Source organism: Strongylocentrotus purpuratus, unplaced genomic scaffold (genome assembly GCF_000002235.5).
Source record: "Strongylocentrotus purpuratus isolate Spur 01 unplaced genomic scaffold, Spur_5.0 spur5_scaffold_1, whole genome shotgun sequence".
In the NCBI taxonomy this organism is placed as follows: Eukaryota; Metazoa; Echinodermata; class Echinoidea; order Camarodonta; family Strongylocentrotidae; genus Strongylocentrotus; species Strongylocentrotus purpuratus.
The window spans coordinates 43,396,814-43,424,411 of record NW_022145594.1 but is presented as its reverse complement, the minus strand read 5'-3'; the positions used below and the strand labels follow the sequence as shown (position 1 = coordinate 43,424,411).

At 42.4% G+C, this 27,598-nt stretch overlaps 2 protein-coding genes across 2 annotated transcripts; one reads left to right on the top strand and one right to left on the bottom strand.

The window, feature by feature from the left end:
- Positions 1 to 1,213: 1,213 nt before the first annotated feature.
- On the bottom strand, positions 1,214 to 4,719 carry LOC115921380. Its single transcript, XM_030978812.1, has 3 exons — positions 4,191 to 4,719; positions 2,547 to 3,890; positions 1,214 to 2,355 (listed from the first exon to the last, which is right to left on the bottom strand). Exons 1-3 carry the CDS (start codon positions 4,717 to 4,719, stop codon positions 1,214 to 1,216), a joined length of 3,015 nt encoding a protein of 1,004 aa, XP_030834672.1.
- Positions 4,720 to 21,896: 17,177 nt separating this feature from the next.
- LOC115921379 lies at positions 21,897 to 26,757 on the top strand. The gene is made up of 2 exons (XM_030978811.1): positions 21,897 to 24,594; positions 26,753 to 26,757. The coding sequence occupies exons 1-2, from the start codon at positions 21,897 to 21,899 to the stop codon at positions 26,755 to 26,757; spliced, it is 2,703 nt and encodes a 900-aa protein (XP_030834671.1).
- Positions 26,758 to 27,598: the final 841 nt, after the last annotated feature.

Here is a 27,598-nt window from a genome sequence, read left to right as displayed (position 1 = left end):
GCTAGCACCCTTCCAGCTGGATATCAGATATCGTCTCAACAGATGCACTGATGCTCTAGAGTAGCTATGCTGTTGTCCTGGAAATGGCAAGGAAGAAGTGAAGAGATGATTGAAGCTCTGACAATTAGTACTGTCCTTCCAGCGGAAGTTGTAGTAAATGGGGAGCAGCCGCCAGAGGAAGAGCCTCCAGTGCTACTGGAGTGTACCTATTGTATTCCGCAGAAGAATTTGAGACCCTTCAACAACAGGATGATGCACTATCAGTTTGCAGATAATAGCTCATAGGTGGCTGGAAGTCAAAGGATGAAATCAAGAGAGAGAATACAGAAACAAAGTCCTGGCTTAAAGAATGGAACAACATCATAGGATGTGGTGGAGTACTGTACCGTGTGAGTAAAAAATAAGTTTACACCTAGAAAATTGCTAATTATTTTTAAAATCATCCATGAACAGTTAATTATTATACTCAGCACTCAAAATACACGGGGGCGATTCGCCCCCTTGAGCTCCATAATAGCCCCCGTCAGGTTGCTCACGGGAGCATTGCAAAATTAAAAATTAAAAATCGCCCCCGTGGAATTATAAAATAAAGATTATCTTTTCTGTTATAACTTTAACACAATATTCAGTTTCAATTTTCAAACCTTAAACCAATGAAATGGAACTTAGATGAGAGTGCAAGATTTCTCGTTCAAATTTGTCGGTTTCTAGAGAGTAAAGGCCGCCATTATTGTAAAGAAATGTACGCTTATTCGCCGGAGGATGGCGGTATATATCCCATCTCTACGAGTATTATCGATACAAACCATAAAAATCATTACTGATTTTATTATTTACGATATAAATCTACGTATCTACCTATTCTACTTTGCTATTGTTGCACCTCAACATTGCATCACCGAAACTTAAAAACACATCGCCAAATTGCTCATACCCCCCCCCCAATAGCGCCCTCCGTGACCCTTGCGTCCGAGCGCTGCCAACGTAACCTCTTCCTCTTATCACGAGTTCCCTAGAACACACCTTGGTAAAGGCGCTGGGGATGGAGGGAGGGAGGGAAAATAGGTAGATATGTAGATTTATATCGTAAATAATAAAATCAGTAATGATTTTCATGATTTACATCAATAAATCAATGTATCTACCTATTCTACTTTGCTATAGACCAGCACAGATTAATGCCGGGTGGTAAAAACCAAGCAAAATTATCAAATTAATGAGAAATAGACGACGAAGCCGCCTTCAGAGAAGCGACCGCGAAGGCTCGTTCGCCCGCGGGCACATCTTTGAGGTAAAAAGCAGTAAAAGAACTTGGAGACTTCCAAAAAGCTGCCTTACAGATATCTCGAACTGAAACTCCATTGAAAAGAGCCCAAGACGTACTGACACTGCGAGTATCATGAGCACGAGGAGTCCTGCCAGGCGTCAAGGCCTCAGGGCCCGCAGCCTTGATAGCCAGGACTAACCACCTGGAGATCGTATCCCGAGATGCCGCCGAATGTGGCTCTCGAGAAACCAGAAAGAGCTGATCCAACTTGCTAAAAGGCTTCGTCTTGTGAAGATACCATTTGAGGGCGCGAACGGGACACCACAGCTTGTCCCCGGAGACCGAAGACAAATCCGACAAGGGATGGAGCACCACTTCCACTGAACCCGACGTGTCAGATTGATTCTTAGCAATAAAAGAAGCCTTGGGAATCAAACGAACCCCACGTCCTTCCCAGCGGATATGCCCAGGGGCAACTGAAAGGGCATGAAGTGAGCTCCTACGCTGACCAGAAGCGATTGCCATGAGAAAAACCGTCTTGATCGTAGTATGCAGAAGCGTCGCAGAACAAAGCGGTTCAAAGGGAGGGCGTGCTAAAGCTTCCAAAACCTTGGGTAAACTCAACGCTGGCGTCAGAGGTCTGAAGAAGGGTCTCTTAAGGGAGAAAGACTTCAAAAGAGCCGCTAGCTGAGGAGCAGAGGAAACCGAAGTACCATCGGCAAACCCCGAATGAACTGCAGCTATAGCTGACCGATAGCCACGAATCATCGACAGAGCTCTTCCCTTGTCAAACAAAGAGATCAGAAAGTCAGCAATAGAAGGTAAAGACGCCTCTCTAGGGGCGACGCCCACCTCCTCACACCAAGTGTGAAAAGCATCTAACCTGGAGTTGTAAACCGTCCTGGTCGACTCTCGTCTACTCTGGACTAGAAATTGTGCAGCACGTTCGGAGAAACCTGACGAACGAGCCCTCTCCCCGATAACGGCCAAGCGGTCAGATGGAGGATATCCGGCCGCTGGTGTAGAATACCGGACAGAGGTTGCGACACCAGATCCGGATGACATAGCAACGACCACGGAGTCCCCACCTCGCCGGCCACCAAGGAGCAATGAGAATCACCATCGCTTGATCTTCCCTGATCTTCCTGAGCACACGGGGAATCAACGCGAACGGGGGAAAGGCGTAAATCCTCCACCCCCCCCCCCCCCACGGGATCGCGAAAGCGTCCAGAACAAAAGCTCCTGGTTCTCCGGACTCTCGAACAAAATCGAGGAAGACGATGGTTGAGCAAAGTTGCGAAGAGATCGATGTCGAGAACACCGAACACTCTCACCAGTTGCCTGAAGACAGTCGGAGACAGAGTCCACTCCGAAGGAAGGCATTTGCCTCTGGAGAGAAAGTCCGCTATGATATTCTCTTCGCCCGGGATATGTGATGCAATCGGAAACACCCTCGCCCCCTTGCACCACGCCCAGAGTTGAGAGGCCAACTCATTCAGAGCCACAGAATGAGTGCCTCCCTGTCTGTTGATGTACGCCATCACCGACACGTTGTCCGTAAGTATCAGAACTGAGCGACCCACCAGACGAGCACGGAAGTGACGAAGCGGAGCAAACACTCCCATGAGTTCCAACACATTGAAGTGGGGCAGAAAGTCCAGATGACTCCAGTCTCCTGAAATCATTGACCCCTGGCAATGACCTCCCCAACCCAACAGCGACGCGTCCGTGGTGACGGTCACGGAAGGGAGAGGAACTCGGAAGCGTTTGCCCTGAAGGAGGAAGGAACGACGAAGCCAAGGACCTAGAAGACCCTTGATTCTGGACGACAGGGGGATCCACGTCAAAAGAGAACTCACGCCCGGCTGATAAAACTCCAACAGAAAGAATTGGAAGGGTCTCATCAATAGTCGACAATCTGGAAGAACGTCGACTAGACTGGAGAGATACCCTAGCCACTGAAGCCAACGCTCGGCTTTCACCCGACGTGCACATCTCAGAGAACGAGCCGTCCTGACTATCGTCTCGACCCTGTGGAAACTGGGACAAGCCAGCTGATGACGAATGTCCAGCTGAGCACCTAGGTAAGACGGCGTGCGAGTCGGGACGAACTCCGATTTCTCCAAATTTATGAGAAATCCGAGATCTTGAGTCGTGCTGATCAGAATCTGCACATGATCCAACAGCAGAGCCTCCGAATTTGCAACCAACAGCCAGTCGTCCAGATAAGCGAAAAGACGAAGACCCCGTCTTCTCAGAAACGCCATGACCGACGCCACGACTCTCGTGAAAATCCGAGGAGCAGGGCGCAAACCGAACGGGAGCACTCTGTATCGGTAGAATTTGCCCAGGAAGGCAAACCCCAGAAGGTCCCGCGACAGCGGATGTATCGGTATATGAAAATAAGCGTCGCGAAGATCCAAAGAAACCGCGACGTCTGCTGGATTCAAAGACGGAAGGATGGTTGCCAGATGATCCATTCGGAAATGAACTTTTCCCAGATGAAGGTTGATCCGCTTCATGTTGAGAATCATTCTTAAAGAACCCGAGCGCTTGGGAATCACGAACACCGGCGACAAACAAAGACACGGGTGATCATCTACTTCTTCTATTGCCCCCTTCTCTAACAGAGACACGATTTCGGAGGAAATGTGACCCTGATAAAGAGGGGACATGATCGGCTCCGGAGGACGCCATTCGGAAGAGGTTCCACAATATCGATGAAGAACCCTTCTTGCACCACCGACAGAACAAACGCGTCGCTGGTGATCTTCTCCCAAGCCGGGAGAAATCTCCGGAGCCGCCCGCCGACCTGAGACCCAAGCACTCGGGGGAAGCCATCATCTAGAGAAAGACTTCCCCCCTCTACGAAAGGGAGTCTGGGAAGATGAATATCCCCCGCGACTACCCCTGGACGACCTACCCCTAGAAGTCGAACCACGAGACGACGCACCACGGAAAGAAGAATCACGGTAAGACGAATCTCGAGACGAAGGACGACCACGATCCTGGTATTCCTCCTCGACCGGGTACCAGTCCTGAGGGCGGCCCTTAGACTGGCCAACGTTCTTACGAGAAGAACCCGAACTCTTCGAACTTTTCCTACGAGGTCTGGAGGAAGGAACCGGCTTTTGGACATCGCGAAAAGCAACGGACAGGTCTCGAGCCTGCTTCTCACCATCAATCTCGGCTTGCAGTAGAGTAGTGAAACTATCTCCACAAAGGTGGGGGCTGGCCACTGGAATCTGCGGAAGCAGTCCTGGAATTTGGCGTGGTCGAATGCCCAAACTGGTGAGCACAGCCTCCCGACGATGCTTCTCGATGGAATGCGAAGCCACCGCAAGCTGTGAGAAAAGAATACCCGATACCTCTCTCATGACCTGCACCAAGATCGAACGATCCTCAACAGTGATATGGAGATCGTCCGCACTAGCCAAAAGCTCCACCAGCATGTCCATAACAACGGACATCCGGAGACCAGAAGCAATCAATGAAGAAAGATCAAACAGCAAGTTGTCACTTTTATCAAAAGGACCACGAGTCCCAAACTTCTTCCCCAAACGACTGGCCACAGCCACAAGTTGGGAGAAACCCGTTTAGGACACAAATACGACTCATCATCCTGAGGAACGAAAGCGTACTTGTTCACCTGCCGCTTAAGAAATCCCGTCGATGACGACAAGTCTTTTGCGGCGTTCACAAATTCTTCTTTGTGTAGATCAGGAAGAAACAGTCCCTGAACTGCTGAAGAGTCCGATTTAGAAGACAGGAAGCCCCGACGCCCCGACGATAACTCCGGGACGACACAAGAATCGGGCACATATTTGTGAAACAAGGCTAACGATTCCGCCGCCAGAGACACCAACGGAATAGACGCATCATCCCCCGCAGCTGAACCAGACGACTGAGCGATGGAACCAGTGTCCCAACCATCAACCGAGCCCCCCCTATCTTGACCAGATAAACAGGGACGATCCCCGCCTATCGGAGCGCCCAACGATGCGTGAGGTGGAGAAGCAAGAAGAGAGGACCCCGGCGGAATACGACAACTCGAAACCCGCACCGGCGACTGCTCAGGAGAGATCGATGCATCTTCGTAAAGCTCCGAAATTAAATCAACCGCGATCGGATCCGAAACTGAAGTAGGAAGAACCGGAGGAGCCGACTCGGGCATCGAAGAGCGAAACGCGTCAGCAAAAGCCCGCATCCAATCCGAAAATTCCGGCGGGGGTTGGAGGCACCGACGGAGGGAGAGTAGCCACCAAAGGCGGACCCCGAGGAGCCGCAAACGGTCCCGTAACATCAGAGCGCGGTTTCTTCGACGGATAAACAAAATCCGAGGAAGAACCGGCCACAGCGTCCCGGATACCCCGCCTCTTACGAGAAGTAGCGGCCGATGAAGAAACGGGACAGGTATCCGATAAAAGCCCGACGGTAGGAGCTCCACGCAAACCGAAACGGAACACGCACCGAAGGAGAGGTGCGGTTAGTTGAAGCACCAGGATCCGACTCGGCTGCACAGGTATCCGGACCAAAATCCGGAACCGGCAAAGCCGACAAAGGAACAGAAGAACCGGTCGGTGACCGGTTCAAGTCCGGATCCACGGTAGCAACCCGAATATCCGTTGATGGATTTGTGCACCGACCAAACAAAAGACCTGACGGAACAATTGATGGCGGTGCAGAACTAAGGTCCGTTCCACCCAGAGTTGATACCTCTGGGTTTCCGGGAACCGTCCCGAGGGGAGATAACATCACCCCCTCGACCATTCTCATGGGCTTGCCTTGCCCGCATAAATGTCCGCTGACATTTGCATCCCCGGGGTTTGCGGTGTCACCACCACTCCCGAGGGGCGTAACTAACGAAGACTTGCTAGAATCCTTCGTCTTCTTTCTCGCGACAGAATTCGATTTCTTCTTAGAAACACCTGCTAAAAGAAAATTAGAACTGCGAGACATATTAAACCTGCGGGAAAGAAAGATTAAACAAAGGGTACGAGCAATTATCAAACAGAATCAAATAAACTACCAGTGACTGAAACACCCCACCGACTACCCCCGCACGCACCCGAGACCTCGGAGTGAGAACGGGAAAGCGCGAAAGAGGAAAAGAACAGTTGTCGGTAAGAAAACGTTCTAGAATACTGATAAATAAATAAATTCACGGAGTGAAACTACTCTCTAACGAAAAGGAAATCATAGAGAATAATTATAAAAGGCGAAAATGCGAACCAAAAAGCGACAAAAGAGGAAAAGATTTATAGTGTAACTTATCCGTTCGGATGCGAAGAGATAAGAGGAAGAGGTTACGTTGGCAGCGCTCGGACGCAAGGGTCACGGAGGGCGCTATTGGGGGGGGTATGAGCAATTTGGCGATGTTTTTTAAGTTTCGGTGATGCAATGTTGAGGTGCAACAATAGCAAAGTAGAATAGGTAGATACGTTGATTTATTGATGTAAATAACGGAAGCTCGCAGTGCAGTGCGGCCGTCAGCAGTGGCTATACTGTGCAGTTAGTACCAATACGTATGAACGCTGCCGCCCCATATCTGCTGGAGCTGGAGGCGATCGCGTACGGGCTGAAACATGGTCATGGAGAAGTTTTTCACCGTGAAATGCGTGAATCCTCTGAAATGTGTTGATTCCAAAAGACCAGCAAATGAACCTCAACCAGTAAATCAATATTGAGATAGAATATGAAGACGTTGTGGAAGTATATGTTAAAGGTAATACAAAGTTTTGGTATGGGGTCATGAATTTGATTCTAATGAACATATTGAAAGCATATGCGATCCTACAATATTCAGTGATCGTTGTCGCGGTTGAAATCAAGTCTAAACTTATGAAATTGTAAATTAACTATTTATGTTGTATAGCTCCCTCATATTAGGTCAAGATATTAATTAAGCTATAAAACAATGTTTCTTGAAAAAAATCTACCAATTAGTTATTCTCATTTGGTAATTAAATATCACAACTACATATTCTGATATTGTAAGGGTCGTAGCTACCATTATACGGCCGTAGGCGCTATTTGAAATTTTTCAAAATTTACCGAGAGCACCGGTAAATGTTTATATTCAATTTTTCTCGAAAGCAGAAGTGTTTTAGGTGATAAATTTTCTAGTGCTTATAATTCAGCCACAGGGGCATCCAAATATATCGAAATTGTAAAGAATCACGATCCACCCAATTTTCAAAATTTCCCAAAACTTTGTATTACCTTTAACATGTGCGGAGTCACTGGGGAGGGGGTGGTTAGGGGGTTAATGTGATGTGAGTAGAAAACGCCATTATGTGTCCAGACCCACACAGAATTAGGGGAGCCTTCCAAAGTTGCGACTGTGCCGCGACGCGTCGGGGCGCAGAGCAGGATATGAGAACAAAGGAGGCGCCTTATTGCGCCCATTTGCGCCTTTTTGCGTCGGATACGAGAGGACTTCAGATGGTTCCCAGCTCATTAAAATCTGGCTATTGTTTGGAGTCTCATTGTTACGAAATTACACTGCCGGGGCGCGCCCCGGTGAAGCACTTGACACTTGTGAATGGGAGCTTAAACTTTGAATAGCTTTCGCGCCCTTTCGCGCCCGGTCCGGCGCATTAGTTATTCATGTAAAGTGCCTGCTTGTGTGTCGCTCTCGTCTTGCGAGATTTGACTCTGAAAAGCATTACTTTGGATACTGATTTGTTTTAATATTATTTTACGTACATGACATTGGTTACAATGTTTGTTCTGATTGTTTATTTTCCTCTCAACATCGGAGTTCTGTAGGCGTTAACGTTGGCATGATTGTTCATTATTTCATCTCCTCCTGTTCTGTTCATGATTGTGTTCAGTATATTGACTTTAATACAAATTGATTTGTTCACGACAAAAACAACTTTATTTTATACTTACCCCACTCTCTCTGACATTGTTTTCCTCGTGCATGTTTTGACACTTTATTTGATTCATATTACATTAAAATTGTGTATATTTCCTCTAGCGATGTTATCGCATGTTTTGTTTTCTTTAATTTTCGTTGAATCTTGTAAACAGTTCTGTCGTATGATCATTATAAATCATATAATTATATCATCAGTCTGTTATTTCAATACATAGATCCTTTGAATCTTCTTAAAATTAGATAACGTATTTTTAAATCCTTGATGTTGAAAATGATACTTAATCAAGAATGTCGTAGTTTCTCCTTGAATTTGATTTAAAAAGCGTTTTATCTGTATTACGATTTTTGTTTATGCATATGATATCCGTATTGTCGGGAACATCATCAATATGTTTCGTTAGAAGGAAGACGCTCATTTTCAGAATGTTCTTTCTTTGCAAAACACTAATGTTACGAACAAAATTAAATACACTGTACCTGTATCATCGGGGATATCGCAAAACTCCCAGGGAGATTATCAATTGCAAATCAACATAGTAAATTATGCCTAAATCGTAAGAATAGAACATGCATCAAAAAAGAAGAGCGTTACCAGGAAATAATGTTTGAAATTTCACCTCGAACATACTGGCCCGAATTCACAAAGCAAGGTTTGAGTTCAGACCAAGGTTTGAGCTCAAACCTCCTTTTGTTTCGCCAAACCTCCCTTTGTTATTTACAAACCAGGTTTGTAAATAACAAAAGGAGGTTTGGCGAAACAAAAGGAGGTTTGAGGTCAAACCTTGGTCTGAACTCAAACCTTGCTTTGTGAATTCGGGCCAGTATGTTCGAGGTGAAATTTTCTTCTTGATTTCTAATTTCTTCTTGAGATATTATCTCAGGAAGAAATTAGTTTATCATTCTGTTTCAAAGAATTTTAACGAATATTTCTTTACGAAGAAGGGGGGGGGGGGGTTACAGCCGCGGCCAGTTTTAGATCTAGGTCATTGTTGAGAAGAACTGAAATACGTATATATTGTGCTTAATTGGGGCCACGTGGTATCGAAAGAGCGTAGTGCGTTCTAAAACAAATAATACAAGCCATGGCAATTCGTTCAATTGCTTCTCGTAACAGAACTGTCTCACTAGCTGTCTAAAAAATGATCCATCATGCGCGTGTTGGTATCAAGTAGTAGACGGAATTTATAATGATTGCGTTGTTTTGGGCCATTTTTTCTTAAGGGGTGGGGGGGGGGGCTAGCCCTTATTCTTCTTCTACTGGGTCATCACGAAACACAAATAGTGTTTAAATTTTCCGCAATCCCTTTAGCAGGCGCGGATCCAGGATTTCTTAGGGGAGGGCGCCCAATTTTTTTTTTTTGCTCTTGAAAATGTGAAAATCGCGCTGGCCGAAAAGTCGCTTAGTTTGGGGGGGGGGGAGGGAGGGGGGGGGAGGGGGTAGTGAGCACAATTTTTTTTTTTTTTGCTCCCGAAAATTTGAAAATCGCGCCGGCCGAAAAGTCGCTCAGTGGGGGGGGGGGGGGGGGAGGGGGGGATAGTGTGCACATTTTTTTTGTTGGCCCTCGAAAATTTTAAAATTTTGCACCCCCCCCCCTTGATCGCCAGGGGGGGGGGGCAAACCCCAGAAAAGGAAAAAAATAACCCCCCCCCCCCCCCCATGGATCCGCCACTGCCCTTCAGCGCCGAGGGTAGAAAAGCCTATAGAAAAGTCAGCTGGACAATAGCAATTTAATGTTGGTCGAACAATCAGGGAGAAATACTGGGCACACATGTACACAATATTAGCCCACGTCTTCAATATAACCAGGAAATCCTGATATAACTATTTAAGCACATGCTCACAATATGAATTTCAAACCTGGCTATTGTTTGGAGACTTATTGTTATAAAGGGGTACTTTTCATGCACCAAAGTCCGGCTCGTCTAGTACACAAAAGTCCGGCCCGTATTGACTTTACACACCGGACTTAGGGGGCTGTTTTCAAAAGGAGGGAACATGCATATGCGTACCCTACATAACACTCAGTGGGGGGGGGGCGGTGCGCTTAACGGCGAAGCGCTCTTTGTGAATTGTGAATTTGTGAATGGGAGCTTAACTTTGAAAAGCTTTCGCGCCCGTTCCAACGCATTAGTTATTCATGTAATCCCCGCGTGTGTGTCCGCTCTCGTCTTGAAAGATTTGACTCTAAAATTTTCACTTTGGCTACTGATTTGTTTCATTATTATTTTCCGTACATGACATTGATTTAGATTCTATTTCTGATTGTTAATTTCCCTCCCAACATCGAAGTGTTTTAGGCATTGACGTTGGCATATGATTGTTCATTTCTGTTCATCAATGTGTTCAATACTTCAATTATATTAATTTGTTCACGAACAAAACAGAAACGATATGTATAATTGTATTCTTTCTGTATGTTTTGGCACATTATTGTTTCATATTGCATTATTTTGTTCTGTCATCCGATCGAAATAGGTCATATATCTATATCATCAATCTGTTCTTTCTCATGCAAGATCGATTTAAAGAATAGAAACGTAGGTTCTCTAAATCTTCGCAAAATCAGCTATTGTATTTTAACACCGTGATTTCAAAATGATACTTATAATCAAAGACACTGTAAGATTCTGCTTGAAATAAGATTATAGGGCGTTTATAAATATGTCATACGAAACGAACAAACATCTGCAAATTAAAGATATTACAGAAATGATAATCGTATTGTCGGGAGCCTGCATTATCAAAACGTTTCGGTAGATGGAAGACGCTCTTTTTCGAAATGCACTCACCAAAATTCTGCTCGAATCATAAGGAACACTGTCTCCCTGCAAAATTATAAAACTAATTTTACGAAGAAAAAACGAATATCTGCATTATCGGGGAAATCGATATACTCCCAGAGAGATTATTATTTGCAAATAAACATTGTAAATTATGTTTGAATCGTATGGGACCTTGAAGAAAGAAGGAGTGTTTATCGGACACGATATTCGTTATTTTCACCTCGAACCATTCGAAATCGCCTATATATGTTCCAAACATGAAATTTGATTGAATATTTCTTCGCGAAGAAACTGTATTGGTGGTGGCATTTGACGTAACAATTTGTTGTCATCAATTGCTCGTGAGGTTTTGACGTTTCATATTTGTTAGCTAGCGCTAGTAAAGTCTTTTGTTTTAACGTGCACTGCATTGGTGCACTGTATTTAGTTATAAGGCCTGAACACGTCATGTTTACATTGGGTGTTATATAGCATACGGATATTATAGTACATGTAACTTTTACAAGGACATTGTTATTGCAACGCAATGACAAAAGACAGCTCTTTGAGCAGCTAATAGTTGGTGCGCCCATTGTTCCGCTCATAGGCGGCTATCACCAATTACCGGGCATTATTTGTTATTGCATCATTAGTTTTCTATTTATTTATTTAGTTTTGGGGAGGGGATATCGTATTACGAATTCATGACCCTTATGCATAATGACCATGTTCTAAAATTACAAATAGCGGTCTTCATGAATAGTTGTCCAATGAATAGCGGTCCTTATAACTAGCGAGCGGAGCCCTCCTGATGGGCCTCTGCCATTTACGTCCGGCCGTTCACTTCGCCGCCCCCTCCCTTACACACACACACACACACACAATACGCAGCCTTAATAGTGTACCTAAACAAGAATCTATAGCAAGTCGGACAATTATAGCGATCAAACAATAGCCTTGCTCGGCCGCGTGAAATCCTGCCACAGCATTCGAACTTTTTTTTTGTATTCGTTCCATAGAACTCTACTTTATCTTAAAGCTAGGTGAAATGAAAAGAGCGTCATCATGAGTAGATCTTTTGTTTGATGTTATCCTTCTTCTCCCTAGTTAAGTCAAACCTCAATTTAGGCCTATCCATAAAAAGTAGCTTCCTGTACCGTTTGCTTTTTTTTTTTTTTACCTGACTGCTACATGAAGCATATGCTCTGAATTAGGCAAACAGGGGACCGGCTGCTTTAAGACCTCTCCGAACGAAATGTAATGTTGAGTTTTGCCTTACCAAAGGGCACTAGCATATCGACTTGGTTTCTAACCAGGGAGCTCCCGGTTACGAGCTGCTCTGCTCTACCACTGGGCTAAAGCGCCTCCCTCCTTTTAAAAAGATCTTTTAAAATTTGCGTTTTTTTTTTTTTTTTGATTAAGAATCAAAACATGTTTGGTATGTTTTTGTATCTGTGCAGTATGATTTAAAAATTTCACTTTCGCCACTTAATTATACAAATCTACGAATAAATGATTCGAATGTTAGAGCAGAAATCGATGTTTGTATTTGTGTCCCTGCCCGTTTTGCGATCATTTAGTACATATAGCGCAAAGTAGAAGTCGAATGATAAATTATCACCATGAACTGCTTAATGTTTTGTATGGCATTTCCATTTGCTGCTCAACTTTATCGCCATCAAGCTACGCTTTTTGTTTACATCTTCATGACACACATGTTTTATAATCTCGATATAGTTCCTAGACTCTTTTTCCTATTCATTCCACTTTTAAAAAGAGCTATGGAATTATTATGATTTAAAACGCATTATGGACGGGCAATTTTCGAAGGCAAATCTCTGGCGTGATATCATGCCACAGCATTTTATGTTTTTTTCCTTTAGAGCGAACTTTTCTTTTGTATTCGTTCCATACAGAACTCTACTTTATCAAACAGCGAGGTGAAATGAAAAGAGCGTCATCTTGAGTAGATCTTTTGTTTGATGTTATCCTCCTTATCCCTAATAAGCAAACCTTCAGTTTATTAGAACCAAGTCAAGGGAGGAGAAGAAGAAAAAAAGAGGATTTGACTGACAAAATATATATTCTTCCAAGCTCAGGCTGTGGCAACGCGTAGCGTGAATATGAATGACGGGAGAGAAAGATAATTCCTTTGTCCATTATTAGGACGCTAGAATAATATCGCGATGTGGGAATTATACAAATATGTTGATAATCATTCAAATTACAAACATAACAAGCGTCCTAAACAATTTGCCGACTATAACCGCATACATGTATTCATTCACATCATTCGCCTTTTATTTTTTTGTTGTTAGGGACAATCAAGCTCGCAATTAAACAGCCATTAATGGTACATAGTCATCTTTATTTCACATTTCATACAGTCGTCACAAAAATTAAAAGGAGGCGTATTAAACCCAACAAAAATAAAATGTGTGTTGATTGCCCCCCGAAACAAAGACGCTCCCACCAGACAAGTTCATGCTGTGCTGTAGCAATGTACATCGCAAAGCTTCCACAATGATTGGAAAGATAATACCCCGCCCGTTACGACGCAAAACGGCGCGAGAAGAATAGATCGCGACGCGAGAAGAATACATCAAGTTTTTACAAACAATGGAATGTTTATCAGAACGAGAACCGGAGGAGGGGAAGACAGGCTTTGGCCGACAAATACTTGCTATATATCAAGTTTAAGCTGTACCGCGCATCCCGAGCGAGAACAATGACGCGAAAGATAATCTTCCATCGCCTGGTAGGGCGCAAAAGGGCGCAAGAAGAATAGAGCGGGTTTATACCAACAATAGACAGTTTCTTTTCATATGCAAGAATCAGATGAGGGTGACTATTGCGCCCCTTCGCGCCCCTTTGCGCCTCAATGCGTCTCTTGAGACGCGACTGTTCTATTCATCACGCCCCGACGCGTCCGAGCACAGTCGCAACTTTGGAAGGCTCCCCTTAGTAGATGCCAGGAAAACATCACTTACAGGGGTTCAAAATAGCACCCAAAAAAAAATTGTCTCTCCGCTATGCTGCTCGTGGACAATGCTCTGTATTCGGTCATATCCTCCCCCTTAGCAAAAAGCTAGATCCGCCCCTCGGTAAAGACTTAAAGTAAAGAAAGAATGTGAAGGTTGCTCCGAATAATGAAGTGGAAATAATGTGCGACGGGAAGAAATCGAGAGAATGTCATCAGGGGATGAAAGTCAGTAACAGATATGTAACTTGTAAATTTGTAAGAGGGAAAATGCTGACTTAAATAAATGATAATGATGAAATAGCTAAGAATTGAGGAGGAACATGGATACCAATTCAATGAAAATGTGCAAAAAATTAATTTGAGCCCTGATTATACTTCTTATGAAAGAATGTTTTATCCCAAATCATTTAGTATCATTTTTGCGTGTATGTGTTTACGCTTGGATGAACAGGAGGCATTGTTTGCAAGAGTGCAAAAATTGAGTTGAGCCAAAGTTGCTTAATAATGTGTGATCCGTTCAAATTTCAATAAACCGCTAAGCCCTGTTGATCGGGAGGTAATGTCTTTTTTCATGACCGTGTTAAAGGGGGGGGTAGGGAGGAGGGGATGGGCATTGTACCATTTAATCAATAAAATAAGCAGAGAAAAGAAACTTGCGCCTTGTTATGAGTGACAAACTGAAACCAAGCCACTCTGTGTAAAGATGGCCCTGAGTTCTCCATTTTTAAGGCTCGTTCAGACACCCCCCCCCCTAAAAAAAACCTGCCGTGGTTAATATTTGTTTTTTATGTTTGAAAAGAATTACAACTGACGGTGCAACTCAAACAAGGCGCTTATTCACTTAACTCTGTGTTATTATTAAAGACCAAAAGGTAAAGCATACCGGTATGCAAAAAACGACTTGTTCAAAAGTATCAAAGTGAGAGAATGAATTGAATGTATCAAATGAGATGCATTGCATATGCATTTTGTAGAAGCAAAGTCACACACACACACACACATACACATGCACAAATGTTCTTTGATATTAAAAATTTGATATGTGATATGTGTGGCATGATTAATTTTGTTAGGGATGTTATTTGGATCTGCAAAGACCAAATTAATACCAAAATCCCAACCATTTTATTCAAGCATCACATAAGCAAGAGGACACATTTTTTTTTTTTTTTGGTCCCAAAAAAATCGCAACGACTCAGCCGACCGCTGAATAAGCGGGGGGGTGGGGGGGGGGGGGGGGGGGGGGGGGGGGGGGGGGGTAAGAGGACACTTTTTTTGTTTTTTTTTGGTCTCGAAATTTGGAAATTTGACATTTTGCTCCGTTGGGGGGGGGTAAGGTCACCCTTTTTAGGTCGGCCATGGGAATAATTTTTTTTAATTTTTTTTTTTAATAATTAAAAAAAAAAAAAAAAAAAAAAAAAAAACCAAAAGGGGGGGGGGGGTTTTAGGTTTTTTTTAGGGGGGGTTTACACACAAAAAATTTCCAAAGGGGGGGGTTTAACCCCCTAAACCCCCCCCCCCCCTGCGTACGTGCCTGCACCAGACTCTCAAACACTCTCAGAGGCAGTTGCTTGTTCCAAAGGAAAATACATGTATGCTACAGATGGCTCATGCTCAATGGGGCCATCAAGGAATAAACAGAACTTAATTAGCAATCCTGCAAGAGAGATGTTTCATGCCAGACATGTGTCGTGATGTGAGAAGACACATTGAGATATGCTTTGTTTGCATTGAGAACTCCCAAGATGACATCTGTTGGCATTCAGGCTCCTGGAACTTCCTGAAATTGGATAAGGGTCAAGGTGGATACGAAGATGTCTTGGTAATTACTGATGCATTTACCAAGTTTGCACAATTAATTCCCCGGCAAAAACCAAACTGCGTCTATTAATTGTAGCACATGCCTTGATTGACAGTAGGATTGTCCACTACAATGCTGCTCTGTGAAGTGACTCAGATCAGACACGAAACTTTGAAAGTTCTCTAGTCCGGGAATTATGCAAGCTGTATGATATATAGAAAACACACACCACACCCTATTACCCACAAGGCAACAGGCAAACAGAAATTTACAACCAAACGTTGTGCAGTATGACATCCACACCACGCTTGACCACCCTATCAGAAATGGACAAACAAATCGGGATGAAGACTTTGAGACAGAGCTCACATTGTATATGGAGATGAAAAGACAATTGCATGATGACCTCCCCATGAGTTCACAACTCAGCATTGACACGAGGTTGTTACTGAAGAAATACATTTTTGAAGGCCATCATAAACTTGACGACAAACTGTAGAGTGATCTGAACCTCCAATAGGATTGGCTGGGAGTAGCATGAAGCTGTGCCTCCCAGAGTTCATATTTTAAGAAATGCTGTGTTTCGTCAGGAAACAAAGATGTTGTGATTTTCTGTAGACGTCGACCAAGAAGCCAAGGTTTCTTCGACAGCATTCAAGTCGTATTTATAAGCATACCATATGGTGCTCCCCGCCCCCACTGTAGGTTTCCATGGTAAGTATTCACACTTGAAGGCTTTTGGTAACACCATGAGGTACCCTTAGTGAAAAGACCATTGATATATTCTTCTGTCAAAAGAACCAGCATATCGTCGGTGGGGTGACAAAACCTCGTATCTCAATTTTTTGAGATTTTGATTTGTTTGCATAATTTTGTACCTAATGGCCTACGACACCACCTGATAAATCCATGGAAAGCCTCCTTCTCGGTTTTTCACAAATTCCACACAAACACCCTTAAACTAAACCTCGTAACTTTAACCCCCTTTGAAACGGCACTGACAAAAGCTCGTAACATAAGATACGTAATTCCTTTTCCTCGTAACTCACACACGGCCTAACAGTACCGAAGTTAGTGTATTCAAATCCTCGTAACTTATTCAACCAAAACCTTGTAACTCATTCAGAGTTGAAAGTAAGAACTCGTATCTCAATTTGAATACAAACTAAAAACTTGTATCTCAATGTAGATAAACGCAAAAATCTTGTAACTCACTTTCAAATATAAAAACAATTATTTTACTGTATTTCAACAATGACATTAAAAATTGTATAAATATTCCAGTTTTAAAAAGAAAGGAAGATGTCACAGCACTAAATTTGTTGAGACAGGAATTTTTTTTCGCTCTCCTGAAAATTCATGATTTTTGAGATACAAGGTTTTGTCACCCCACCGCCGATATATGAGACATTTAAAGGAATTGCAGAAAAGTAATTGCAAAAAGTGTACAAAAAGAAAGAGATGGTGATGGAATGGAATTGAATTTAACACTTACACATTTGCCACACTCAACCCAGGTGATGTTAATGGGTACCTGGCAGGAATTAATTCCTTGAAATGCTGGAGCGCTGTATACGGCAGCTAGGCTAAAGCCGGGGTAATAATAAATGCGCCTCTGAATAGAAATGCCTATTATTATTATTATTATTATTACATGTATATAACAATTGTGGATGAACTACTCACCTTTGAGTTTTTTCCTTTCCTTGCCAGTGTTTCAAAAAAACAACGATGGTATGCACCCCGAAGGACAACTTTCCTCAATGATGACATGGAGCATATTATCTTTGCCACCTCAAGTGACATAGTACGTCCACAATCTCTATCAATATGGAGTTTAACCTGGATAAAATGACAAAGTGATTACAGATGTGATACAGAATATACTTGTAGATGTTCACTTGGATGTTAGGCATATAAATGTGTACTAATTAGCTAAATGAGTCCTGCTAAAACTACACAGAGTAAGAGGGAAAAGGAGATTATGAGTTTACAGGCTGACGACTACCGCCACAACATTTCATATCAAATTCTTTATTTTGCAACAGTAGAAATACACGTACCTCATCATAGTTTACCATTTACTCAACAGAGAATCGTTAAACGAAATAAAAGGAGAGTAAAGGTCTAGGAACAGGCTGCAAAAGAGATTACCGGTACTAACATTTGTTTTTCTTGCATGTTCACACCATCTGGTGACTCAAACCTAAAGCATTTATGTTCATAAAGAACATAAATTACAAGGGTGGATAAAGTGCAACAATTTAAGCTTGAAGAAGAAAAGAAGTAATATATTGATACCCCCTGAACAAATATATATTCAATCTCACCAAGGGAGAGTGAAGCAGAAGATCTCAAGTTATAAAGATGCATTGCCTATCCCATGTACATGTATGTTAAGAGTTGCAAATGCCCAGCTATAGTTGCAGCTGCTATCAAATTCAAACTGTGCTGCAATGATTCTTATCAATAGCACCAATTTTAGACAGGGCCAAACTAGGATATCAGATAGATTCCTTTGTCCATTGTTAAACATTTATAAACCATGAATTTGAATTTCAATTAGGCAAGAGATATTTTGGGGGAGGGAAGAAATGTGAAAACTATTGTGATATGTCCTCTTTCCCCAAATTCTATCTCATCTACAAGGTAGAGGCACTGTGCATATAGGCCTTTTTCGTAATGTAACCAAATCTAATGCACAAGTCTTTGTGAAGTGCCTCAATACAAATTATTTCATTCACCTGATAAGAATAATAGTATTTCAATAGACAGAATCCGAACTGCCTATATTAGTTGTTGTCAGGTAGGACAAACATTATGGCTTGACCTACCTAGCAACACTTAATATATGCAGTTGGCATTCTGACTATTGAAATACTATTATTCTTAGCAGGTGAAAGAAATAATTTGTATTGAGACACTTCACAAAGACTTATGCATTACATTTGGTTACATTACGAAAATGGCCTATTGTACATGCACGTGCCAGTATACATGTAAATTGAATTGATGTCCTTGTCAATGCCTTGTACATGTCAGTGTTCTGAACTCTTTTTCTTATTGCTCCTAAAATCATATTCGTTTTGCACACAGTGCTTGTTATTCCCAAGTAGATCCCTTTCTATATCCAGATTTCTTTCAAATTTTGTATGCATATTCTTTACCATCCCATAGTGTGCACTGAACTCTTCACTTTCAGAAATTCCTTCAGCAAGACTGTTTCAGCGAAACATGAAAAATATTTGTTTTTTCCAAGATTTTTGCAAGATACCGTATTGACCCTGACCTACTTCTAGGGTCAAGTAAGTGTATACGTTGCAGAGCACATTTTTCCACGGATCTGGTCTGACATATCATTTCAGACGCTTATTTAGAGGCCAGAATTCCAGGTTTAGGAAAATGGCAACGGTATTTCAGAGTCGCTAGCAATTTCCACAAAACAAGTGAGTAAAGCTTGGATAAGATATTATAAAGTGTATGATAATGAATTGGTGGAAATTAATGATTATTTGGTGTCACATTCGAGTACAAAGATGTGTTAGTAATGTGCATGTTAATTAATGTGTATAGAAGTGTGCAGCGTAATGTGTACGTTTACATTGAAAGTATGTGCGGTATTTAGTTAGTGTTTAATTCACACATTTATAAAGAGGGATTTTGTGCTTTTTAAATCACCTACTTATAATGACATTAGTCAGAGGTTGATTTAAGGTTGTTTCAGTTGACAAATTATAAATATCGGTATGGACATATGAAATAAGTGTCGGATAAATTAGAGTTATGAAAGAAAAAGACTGAATTACAGTCAGGTTTTTTGGAATTTATAATGAAAGTTCAATGAGTCTAAATAAGAAAGACAAGTTTGACATACTTTGAGTAAGATGGGATTTATTTATTAAGCATATATTTTAAAGGTAGTCTTGACTAGGAATTTATCTAGGCTGGGGACCTTGGTTACTCGGGTTTTAATGAAAGCAGTATTTCTGTCAAGATATGTTATTTTGACATCGAGTTTAATGGGGGTTTAGGCCTTTTAGAGAGTTTTTGGATATAGAGTCAATTTAATGAATGCTATTTAAGGCTTTTGATTATACATTACCGGATAAATACATACTGATTTAGTTCAGTACATTTTATGTGTTATAGACATGTATACTGAGGATGCTTATTTTTATTCTACTTTCAGGTTGAATAAAATAGCTCAACTGGCATATCGTTGAGTTCATATACAACCAAGCGGAAACCTAGTCCTGTCTTCATTTTTTGAGCGTACCAACAATTCAACTTGTTCCAGAGCCGGTACATCGAGAACTGAAGTAATGCCGACTGATGACATGACAAGCCTAAGGTTGAAGAGGAGAGGGACCAAAGCCAAGTTCACCAGGTTGGGGAATGTTTTGGATTTCCTGATAGAGGAAAAGCGGCCGGTGGAAGAGGTGAAGGAAGCTTTCAAACAAGCCAACCAGGCTTACGTAGACCTCCAATCCAAACACGAGGCCTATACAGAGAAGATTGAGAACGATGAAGAATTCAACAAGGAGGAGCTATGGCTTGATGAGTGCCAGAATTATTTCTGCAAGCTACAGATCCGAGAGAAGGATTATATCTCTCAGATGTCTTCGTCGCAAGAGCCTCAACAACCAACAGAGAGAGATGAGGAGAGCTCCCAGAGAACTATTGTTCAAGCAGAGTCGAACCGGCCTCAAGCTCCTCGCTTCAACATGGAGAGGCCCAAGTTACCAACGTTCCAAGGAGACATAAGAGAATACAATGTATTCAAGGCTGATTTTCAGCATGTTATACATCCACACTACGATGAGAGGGATGCTTTGATGATCCTGAGGTCTTGTTTGAAGGGGAAGCCACTTCAACACATTAGAGGAATAGGGCGAGATTATGAAGCTGCATGGGGTCAACTAGATCTGCTCTACGGAGACTCAAGGATGGTAGCTGATGCTATTATGGAAGATGTATCCCGATTTCGTCCTCTGAAAGATGGGGAAGATGAGAGATTCTGTGACTTTGTGAATCTCATACGCAGAAGTTTCAATACCTTGAAGGAGGTAGATAGAGCTGAGGATATGAACAATAGTCACATGCTAGCCATCATTGAGAAGAAGCTCTATGTCACAGATCGACAGATGTGGTTCCGAAAGCAAGAAGGAACAACGGCGACATTAGAGGCACTGTTGAAGTGGATGGAGATTGAGTTGAGAGCAAGGATAAGATCATCTGCTCCAGTGAGGAATGATGCAGCCTCTAAATCCAGATCCGCTGTTAGTCAGGTCACAGCTTTTGAGGAAAGACAGCAAGACTATCGTTGCTGGATCTGCAAGAATAAGGATGGGCACTGGACTGACCAATGCAAGACTTTCCTTGATAAGTCTACAGCGGAGAGATTGGAGATGGTGAAGAGTAACCGAGCTTGTTATAGCTGTTTGAAGCAAGCCGGCAGAGAGCATCGAATGGCTACTTGCAAGAAAAGGAGACGGTGTCCAGAGACATACAAGGGGCAACCATGCAAGTTCTTTCATCATCCTTTGTTACATCCCAGCATGGACAACAATGCGGTGGGAGTAGCCCTTGTAAGAGGTACTGAAGCCATGCTACCCGTCATCAGGGCAAGGTTTTCAGGTTCAGAGCTGAAGATCCAAGGAAACGTGCTGTTAGATTCAGGGGCCCAGATCAGCATCATCCGACAAGGGCTCGCTGAAGACTTGGGACTGACAGGAAAGAGCATCAGTATCACAATAACCAAGGTGGGCTGTGTAGAGGAATCTGTGACAACATCCTTGTATAGAGTGCCGGTCAGTTCAGTAGATGGGAAGACAATCCATAAGATATTAGCTGTTGGATTACCGTGCATCAATGATGACATTGAGGAGGTGAACACTGATAATCTTGCCCGACAAGTAGGCCTCAACCCCAGAGAGTTACGTAGAGGTAGTGGGTCTATAGATCTTCTGATAGGAATTGACCACGCTATGATGCACGCAGGTGAAACGAGACAACGAGGCAACTTCATCTTTAGGAAGTCACCACTTGGATGGGTGGTGTTTGGAGCATCTAAGCTGAACCAGCAGTATCAGAATAGAGTGCTCAACGTGCAACTGAGTCCAGCAACTGACTTATCAGCGTTTGGACTACAGAGTCGATGGGAGTTGATGTGGGTTGTCATTGTGAAGCCGAAAGGATGACTAAAGTAGAGAAAGATGAACATGATCTTATCTGGAACTCTGCCAAGAAAGTGGGTAAGCAGTGGCTTGTTCCTTACCCATGGAAGGATAACCCAGAGAAGCTGCCCGACAACAGAGTGCAAGCAGAGAGAATGCTTCAGGCGACGAAGAAAAGGCTTGCAAAGAACCCAGAGCATGCTGAAGTTTACAAACAGCAGATGCAAGAGATGGTCGAGATGGGGTTTTCGAGAAAGCTGACCGATGAAGAGAAGAAGAGGCATGATGGGCCTGTCCATTACATTGGTCATCATGCGGTTGTCAGGCCGGAAAAAAAGAGCACACCAGTGAGAATTGTGTTTAACTCATCAGCAGTTTTCAAGGGACAGTGTCTGAACGACTACTGGTTCAAAGGGCCAGACTTATTACAGAGTCTGTTCGGAGTACTCCTTCGCTTCAGAGAACACAGAGTTGCGATATGCGCCGACATATCCAAGATGTACCACCGAGTACTGATTCCAGAATCCGATCAGCACGTCCATCGGTACTTGTGGAGAGGATTAGATTCAGAGAGAGAACCGGATGTGTACGTGAAAACTGTAGTCACGTTTGGAGATAAGCCTGCTGCAGCAATGGCCCAGATAGCTCTGAGGACAGCAGTAGAGGGAGAGTCTCAACATCCTAAGGCAGCAGAAGTACTGAAACGTGACACGTACATGGACGACATATGTACCTCAGTAAGAACGTCAGAGGAGGCGAAAGATCTTGTCAAGGACATAGATGAGGTGCTAGCTGACGGAGGCTTCAAGGTGAAGGGTTGGCAATCCAACGAACAGCTGAAAGATGAGACTTCTCAGATGAAAACCAACGTTCTTGAGAATCTGAGTGAGGAGAAGGTTCTGGGGATGGTATGGAACCAAAACACAGATGAGTTTTCATACAGAGTGAAAAGAAGTATGATCCCAGATCTTCCAGACGAACAGAAAGACACCACCAGCAAATGGACAAAGAGACGGATACTAAGCCAGATTGCAAAGATCTTTGATCCCATAGGATTTGCTTCAGCATTACTGGTGAAGGCAAAGATAGGAATGCAACGCCTGTGGCAGCTTGGTTTAGATTGGGATGAAGAGCTACCCTCCAGAGAAAAGGCAGAATGGGTAAAACTCTTCAGAGAGATGGAGAACTTAGATGGAGTGTCCTTCCAGAGATGTTTGACACCACCCGGTGCAATGAGACGACCTACATTATGTGTCTTTTGTGATGCATCTGAAGAGGCGTTTGGAGCTTGTGTTTACATTCGCTGGGAGTTAGAGGATGGCAGCTATGATGTTAGATTTGTGACGGCGAAATCTAGAGTAGTACCACTAAAGAAGTTGACACTGCCGAGATTGGAGCTACAAGCTGCAGTGGTTGCTGTTAGACTCGATGCAACCATCAGAGATGAGACCACACTAGAGTTAAGAGAGACAGTGTTCATGACAGATAGCATGATAGTGCTTGGATGGGTTCGAAGTCAGGCAAGAAGTTTTAAGCCCTTTGTGTCAGCTCGAGTAGGAGAAATCCAAAGCAAGTCGAATCCCCAACAGTGGAGACATGTGAGTGGAGCAGAAAACCCAGCTGACGACATTTCGAGAGGTGTTACAGTAGAGAAGTTAGAGAGGTGTAGATGTGGTCCTCAATTTCTAAGATCGCCTGAGGAGGAGTGGCCACAGAGTGAGACGAAATCTGAGATTTCGTCAATGGACAGTGAAAGGCGTAAAGTTCAACAGGTGTCGAATGTAGTATTGGCCTCAGAAAGCATCGACTGTGAAAGAGTTTCCAGCTGGAGAAAACTGGTGAGAGTCACTGCATATGTTCGGAGATTTACCCACAACATGAAGGCGAGGGTAAGATCAGGAGATGAGAGAGGGAAAGTGACGGCAGGACCACTTACAGCAGCTGAACTAGGTGATGCAGAGATGTACTGGGTCAGAGAGGCTCAGAAACCGCTTCATGACAGACTGAAGAAAGGGGAGTTCAAGACTCTAACACCCTACATAGAGAATGGAATCATCAGAGTTGGAGAAGGCGTGATTTCGTATGACAGCAGGCATCCTGTGTTATTACCTCATCAGCATCGCATCTCTACGCTCATCACTAAGCATGTCCATGAATTGGGGCATGATGGAGTTGCGACAACGGCAGCGAAAGTGAGAAGCAACTACTGGGTGATTGGCATACATAGGCTTGCCAAGACTATCAAGCACAGGTGCGTGATGTGTCGTAAGATGCAGCACAAGGTCGAGTCGCAGTTTATGGCTGAGCTACCAGAGATACGTATGACACCGTTTTCGCCTCCATTCCTGTATACTTCGTGCGACTACTTTGGGCCGTACAGCGTGAAGGTGGGGCGGAATAAGGTTGCTAAGCACTATGGAGTGATCTTCACGTGTCTTAACACAAGAGCGGTACACCTTGACCTAGCGGTAGATGTTTCTACAATGGAGTTTCTTCAGGTTCTACGTAGGTTTTTTGCGTTCAGAGGTCAACCGAAGGTCATTCTGAGCGATAATGGTACACAATTTGTGGGAGCGGTACGTGAGCTACGTGAGATGGTAAAGGGATGGGATAGCGATCTACTACGCGAGTTTTGTGCGGAGAAAGGTGTAGAGTGGAGGTTTACAACCCCTTCAGCTCCTCATCAGAATGGATGTGCTGAAGCACTTGTGAAGAGTAGTAAGTCCGCATTAAAGAAAGCTATAGGTGATCAGGTCCTCACTCCTTTTGAGTTATATACCTGTTTGGTAGAAGTAGCAAACCTCGTCAATCAGCGTCCAATAGGGAGGGTACCGAATGACCCCGACGATGGTAGTTATCTCTGTCCCAATGATGTTTTGTTAGGGAGAGCATCCAGTAGGGTACCCCAGGGTCCGTTCAGAGAAACGAAGAATCCGCGACATAGAGTCGAATTTGTACAACGAATCGTCGACTCATTCTGGAAGGCATGGAATCGCGATGTATTTCCAATCTTAGTACCGCGAAAGAAGTGGAATGTTGAGAGACGTAATCTTCGCGTAGATGACATAGTTATATTGTCAGATCAGAACGCCCTTCGAGGAAAATGGACATTAGGGAGAATTGTTGAAGTTTTTCCTGGAACTGATAATAAGATCAGAAACGTGACAGTAAAGACGGCTAATTCAGAGTATAGAAGGCCAATAAACAAAGTGGTCGTATTATATCCAGCAGAAGGATACGAAGAGTAGATTGAACAGAAATATGTCTGTCTATAGTATTCACAGAATAACAAATTTATTCACTTTCTATGTTCTTGTTCAAAATCAACTTTTTTCAGATAGATGATAACAAAGCTTTGTTGGTGCAAATTTCAATTTTTGCTATTGTTACATGGGAATTGACTTTTGGCACAGTTTACACTGAGAACAAAATTCAACAGTTTGAAATTATGTACAAAGTTTAGTACATTTTGAATACATTTTTGGTATTTGAGATTTTGAGTGATATTTGCCATTTATTAGCAAATTCAGCAAAGAAAGTTTGCAGAGAAAAGTTGATTTTTATGATTATGTATACAGGAAGCAAACTGGTATGGAATATCCATTTGATATTTTTGGACAGGAAATGTAAATTTGTGTATTTTCATGCAACAATTGTTTTTTCAGGTTCGTGCAGGCTTATAGATACTTTTCATTAGCCTTGCTAATAGTTTGGATGGTAATTTAGACTGTTAAAGTGTTAATTACGTAGAGTGAGAAGAAGTATTTTTCACATCTTAGCTATGAGTCATTTACAGATTTTGGAGTGAAACACTGAAGAAAGTATTTTGTTCTATTTTGAATGAGAAACATTGCGTACTTTTATGAAAATGATGTCAATTTTATTGTTGCCCTCATTGGGGGGAGGTTGTTTCAGCGAAACATGAAAAATATTTGTTTTTTCCAAGATTTTTGCAAGATACCGTATTGACCCTGACCTACTTCTAGGGTCAAGTAAGTGTATACGTTGCAGAGCACATTTTTCCACGGATCTGGTCTGACATATCATTTCAGACGCTTATTTAGAGGCCAGAATTCCAGGTTTAGGAAAATGGCAACGGTATTTCAGAGTCGCTAGCAATTTCCACAAAACAAGTGAGTAAAGCTTGGATAAGATATTATAAAGTGTATGATAATGAATTGGTGGAAATTAATGATTATTTGGTGTCACATTCGAGTACAAAGATGTGTTAGTAATGTGCATGTTAATTAATGTGTATAGAAGTGTGCAGCGTAATGTGTACGTTTACATTGAAAGTATGTGCGGTATTTAGTTAGTGTTTAATTCACACATTTATAAAGAGGGATTTTGTGCTTTTTAAATCACCTACTTATAATGACATTAGTCAGAGGTTGATTTAAGGTTGTTTTAGTTGACAAATTATAAATATCGGTATGGACATATGAAATAAGTGTCGGATAAATTAGAGTTATGAAAGAGAAAGACTGAATTACAGTCAGGTTTTTTGGAATTTATAATGAAAGTTCAATGAGTCTAAATAAGAAAGACAAGTTTGACATACTTTGAGTAAGATGGGATTTATTTATTAAGCATATATTTTAAAGGTAGTCTTGACTAGGAATTTATCTAGGCTGGGGACCTTGGTTACTCGGGTTTTAATGAAAGCAGTATTTCTGTCAAGATATGTTATTTTGACATCGAGTTTAATGGGGGTTTAGGCCTTTTAGAGAGTTTTTGGATATAGAGTCAATTTAATGAATGCTATTTAAGGCTTTTGATTATACATTACCGGATAAATACATACTGATTTAGTTCAGTACATTTTATGTGTTATAGACATGTATACTGAGGATGCTTATTTTTATTCTACTTTCAGGTTGAATAAAATAGCTCAACTGGCATATCGTTGAGTTCATATACAACCAAGCGGAAACCTAGTCCTGTCTTCATTTTTTGAGCGTACCAAAGACCGTCCACGCGCCTTTTTGACCGTTTCGGGTCTGTTTTCATGCCTTTCGTTTGGCCTACCTATCTCCACTATATCCTAACAAATTAGAATAAATACTGCAAGAATTGCTCTTTATCTTTATACAAGTTGCCCTTCAAAATGCCATCTTCATACTATAAATTTGAGTCCAAAATCGAAAAAAGAAAAATTACAATAACTTTGTCATAATTCCTTTTTGTCTGAATTCTTTTTCTTTATCTTGGTATTGCACACGTTCCTGCTGAATTTCATTCACAAATGGTCATGCATGACATAAATCGCACCTTCTAAAGTTATGGTTGTGTTGGTGTGGCTGTATAGTTCTGGCCATCATGCCTGGCTGAACCTGTACCCTTTTTTTCATTTAAATACGTCAAGATAAACATGTACCGGTACCCTTTCCTGCCAAATAAAAAAAGATACACCCTAAAACAAGAGGACATTCCATGAAGCTAGCCAAAACAAGAAGCTGCCTTGACATCAGGAAAAATTTCTATAGCCAGAGAGTTGTAATTAGCAAATGGAACAAACTGCCACAAACTGCCATTGATGCTCCCACACTCCCCAAGCTTCAAACGACAACTATCCAACCTGGGTTTTTAAATGGGTCCCATGGGACCACCTTACCCCTTCACACCACACTATCTACCAGTGCTGTATCTTCCTCACCACTATGGCGAGGTGTGGCCTTCAAGGTATATTAAAGGTATATACCACTAATCAACTATGCAAAAA

Bases quoted from the DNA above. Each gene is read 5' to 3' on its own strand.
- LOC115921380 (XM_030978812.1), bottom strand. From the start codon at position 4,719: ATGCTGGTGGAGCTTTTGGCTAGTGCGGACGATCTCCATATCACTGTT. The intron at 3,891-4,190 runs GTAGGTCGTCCA...TGTCTCTGTTAG, and splicing joins TCGTGGTTCGACTTCTAGGG to AGAAGGGGGCAATAGAAGAA. The intron at 2,356-2,546 runs GTCTTCCTCGAT...GTGGCCGGCGAG, and splicing joins CGCAACTTTGCTCAACCATC to GTGGGGACTCCGTGGTCGTT.
- LOC115921379 (XM_030978811.1), top strand. From the start codon at position 21,897: ATGACTAAAGTAGAGAAAGATGAACATGATCTTATCTGGAACTCTGCC.